We start from the raw sequence: 3,379 nt of genomic DNA on the forward strand, positions 1-3,379 counted from the left end.
TTGCTGCTGGCTGTGACTGTAAGCTACAAATCCCAGAGGCACCTGGAAGCAGGAAGAGAAACTGATGAGCAACCCTGCAGAGTCCTGTTGTTGTGATTCTGGACAGCAAATCCCAGAGACCTCAGGGGCAGCAGGAAGAGGAAGTGAACACACAGCCCATTCTGGCTGTGCCAGAGAGCCGTGCTCTAGCACCCCCTGGCTTCTGGCTTAAGCCACTGCAGGCATGTGGCTGCATTTCATGCATCAAAAGTGAACGCCTGTCCAGTTGTTCTCAGTTTTAATCTGTGCATCTTAGACTAACCTGCAAAGACTGAATTGATTCAGCCTTGGGCTTTTTAACTGTCTGTACTTAGGCTGTCTTGTTCTGTTTTTTCTGTAGCAGAGTATGTGGTTCTATAGCAAAGCAAACATTGGGTTGGTATGATAACTCTCTAGTCCAATAACCTCTGTCCTGTAAAGAGCAGTACCAGATGCTGCAGTGTAACACATGCAGCAGCCTATGCCAGGAAACCAAATTAGCTGGGGATCAGTTGATCATGCTTGTACCGATACTTTTGCTGTCCATCAAATACCTCATTCCTTTTGCCCTTTCTCAGTTTCTGGTGTGTATCCAAGGTGTGGGCAAAATACAGAATTCTTAAGATTTGTCCCATCTATTTTAAAACAAAGCAAAAATTTCTCCTGGTCATTCTCTTCTTCACAGAGTTAAACTGAATAAGAGAAGCATGCAGTGATTGCTAGTCTGCCTTTCCAATAAGGGGTTAAACTGAGTTTTCAGAAAATGCTGTAGGCAGGACAGAGACTGCAGCTTATTACTCCCTTACACTCCGTATGTGTGCATGTGTTTAGGAGGGAGTATAATGCTTTGACAGCAGCTTGACATTGCCTTGAAAGGTGCTGGAAGCTCTACAAGCATTTGCCAAAGGGGGTGGGGGAGAGGAAAGCGTGTCAAGCAATACTGCAGTCACAGCCTGTTCTCCTGCTTGGAAAGGCTGCTGCAACTTGGAGATTTCCATCAGGCTTAGCTGCCATCCAACTTTGCAACTGGGGATTGTGCAGAGAAAGGACTCGGAGGCACAGGAGGGAACCCCCCACTGCAGCTGGAGCGTCGCAAGCTGCTCGCTTTTTTTTTTTCTTTTTCATGAATTCCCATGTCAAGGAACAAAAGGGCAAATACGCTGCCTGAACGGGATGATGGCTGCACTCCAATGTGGTACAAGTTGGAGTATCACTGGGAATGAAGTGCCTGCTTCATATTTGCTGCATCTGCCAGAGAGTCAGGGTTTAAGTTGCCACTGCTCCTTAACCAGCTGCTCCTTTTAATCATTACATTTACAACTTTTGCCCCGCATTGCCTGCTGGCTGGTCAGTCTGGCAGATCTGATGCTGGATTTTTAAGAACAGCTAAAGATCTTGTAGCCTCAGGCGTTCTCTCATTTTCAAACAAGAGCAGATCTTGAGAATCTGGTTTCTCAAATATCTGTGTGTGTCATTTATTATTATTTTTTAAAGGCAGTGCAGCATTTTGGGATCCGTGCAGAGTGCTGTCAATGGGACTTATTTTCCTTTTAAGTGGAGGAGCACAGAGTGCTTTGTAACCCTGCTCTGTTGTGGGAGACAGCCTGAAAGTGAGCTGGCTGTAAAGTGATTCCAGTGCAGCCAGGGGAGAGAGAGAAAGGAGCTGGTATTGCAATTAGCTGAATGCTTTGATAGATAATAGCGGACATGCTTTGTGGACTGAAAAAGGATTTACAGTCAGACTTTGGTGAGTGAGCCTGTATTTTTCCCTCTATTAGTGTACTTCCTTTTTTACTCTTCATTGTTTTCAGTTTTCTTTCTTTTGGTCACTGTAAATCCAAGTACCATGTTTGTGTGCTACTCTCATGCGTGTGTTCAAATCCAAACCTTGGTGTCTATGCTATGTTTGAATTGCTTTTGTAAAATGTACCTTTACTCCCATGGAAAGAATTTCCACTGGAGAGCCCCCTTCATACTGCTTTGCCTCTCCTCTTTCACCTTATAGCTGCCTGCAGGCTGCGTGGTGGAGGGTCTGCTTGCAAGTCACCCAAAACACTACAGAAGACCTTCTAATGTTTCCTGAAAGCTTACATGCAGCTTTTTTCGAAAGTCTGTTTTGAAGATCAGTGTATAAAAAGGCTGAGCAGTCGGTGGGAGTGGGGGGAAGCTTGGGGGGGTGTGTGGATGTGTTCTAGGAAACGAATCGGCTAAACGCTGCTAGACTTCTGACATTGTTCCCCAGCACAAGTTTAATCCACTATTACACGGTATACCATAAAGGTCTTGGCTCGCGCTAGAAAACTGCCAGCATGACGAGAAAGTAGACTGTGTGGAGATGCAGGGCTGAGCTCTGAACTATGAATGTGGATCAGACACAGTTGCTTTATTCCCAATATTCCTGTGTGCTGAGAAAAGGTTTAAGGACACCTTTGAGGGAGGTTATGGACACAGAAGCCTCCCACAGGCCCTTTTAGGACAAATGGTATTAGAAATATAACCAGAGTAAAATATGAAAGCCCTCTTTGGCTGTTGTGTGCTACAGCCCAGCTTATTGCAGCTTTCACTTGGAGCATATACTGCAGGAAGTTTGCTTTCCTATTTGATGGAAGCTGCCTTCTCTGAAAACAAAGATATCACAGCAGTTTCTGAATCAATTGGCATGGCTTGAAGCTGATTAGTGGAATGTGATTTGTCCTCCACCTTGCCCTGCCAGTGCCTGAGCAAACCAGACCCAGGAAGAGACAGTCCAAAAATGTGGGATCTCCAACAAATCTGAACCAGATACTTCAACTGGCTCTTCCTAATGGGAAAAACAAGTCAGTATAAATGTTTAATTAATGACGGAGATGTTTGCTTAGGCACAAATGTCTACCTTATTGTGCGGGTACAGTTTTTCAAGTGGACTGAGGTGTCTCGTGCGGCAGGGAGCTTCTGAGCAGGTGATCTAATGCTGCAAGAATGTAGGCATTCAGTGATTTCAAAAGACAACTTGGCAGGACCCCCATTGGCTCTTGGAGCTGGTAATGAGATACAGGGCATGCTACCTCTGTTCCTGATTGTGACCTAGTGATCTGCAGAGGCTGCCCATGGGTGAGTACTGTGTCCAGTTCTGGGTGCCGCACTTCAAGAAAGATGTGGAGAAGCTTGAGGGAGTCCAGAGAAGAGCCACTTGTGTGATTAGAGGCCTGAAGAGAAAGCCATATGAGGAAAGGCTGACAGATATGGGACTGTTCAGCTTAGAAGAGAGAAGACTTCGGGGGATTTGGTGGCAGCTTACAGATAAATCGGGGGAGAGCATCAGGGGCTAGGCAAACAACCATTTACCAAATCGCCCCAGGGGAAAACCAGGAGCAATGGTCAT

General features: G+C 45.8%; 1 protein-coding gene across 3 annotated transcripts in view; it reads left to right on the plus strand.

The window, feature by feature from the left end:
- Positions 1-852: 852 nt before the first annotated feature.
- GRIP2 (glutamate receptor interacting protein 2) overlaps positions 853-3,379 on the plus strand; it is a 126,113-nt gene continuing 123,586 nt past the window's right edge. For 2 of the 3 annotated variants that reach the window (XM_019504905.1, XM_019504906.1), the window contains exon 1: positions 857-1,765. In XM_019504905.1, the coding sequence (XP_019360450.1) occupies positions 1,726-1,765 (40 nt within the window). In that variant the 5' untranslated portion in view covers positions 857-1,725. Of the gene's footprint in view, positions 1,766-3,379 lie in introns of all 3 variants that reach the window. The other variant, XM_019504907.1, reaches the window with a different exon arrangement.

This window comes from Gavialis gangeticus, unplaced genomic scaffold, assembly GCF_001723915.1.
Source record: "Gavialis gangeticus isolate Ggan-Ray unplaced genomic scaffold, GavGan_comp1, whole genome shotgun sequence".
Classification (NCBI taxonomy): Eukaryota; Metazoa; Chordata; order Crocodylia; family Gavialidae; genus Gavialis; species Gavialis gangeticus.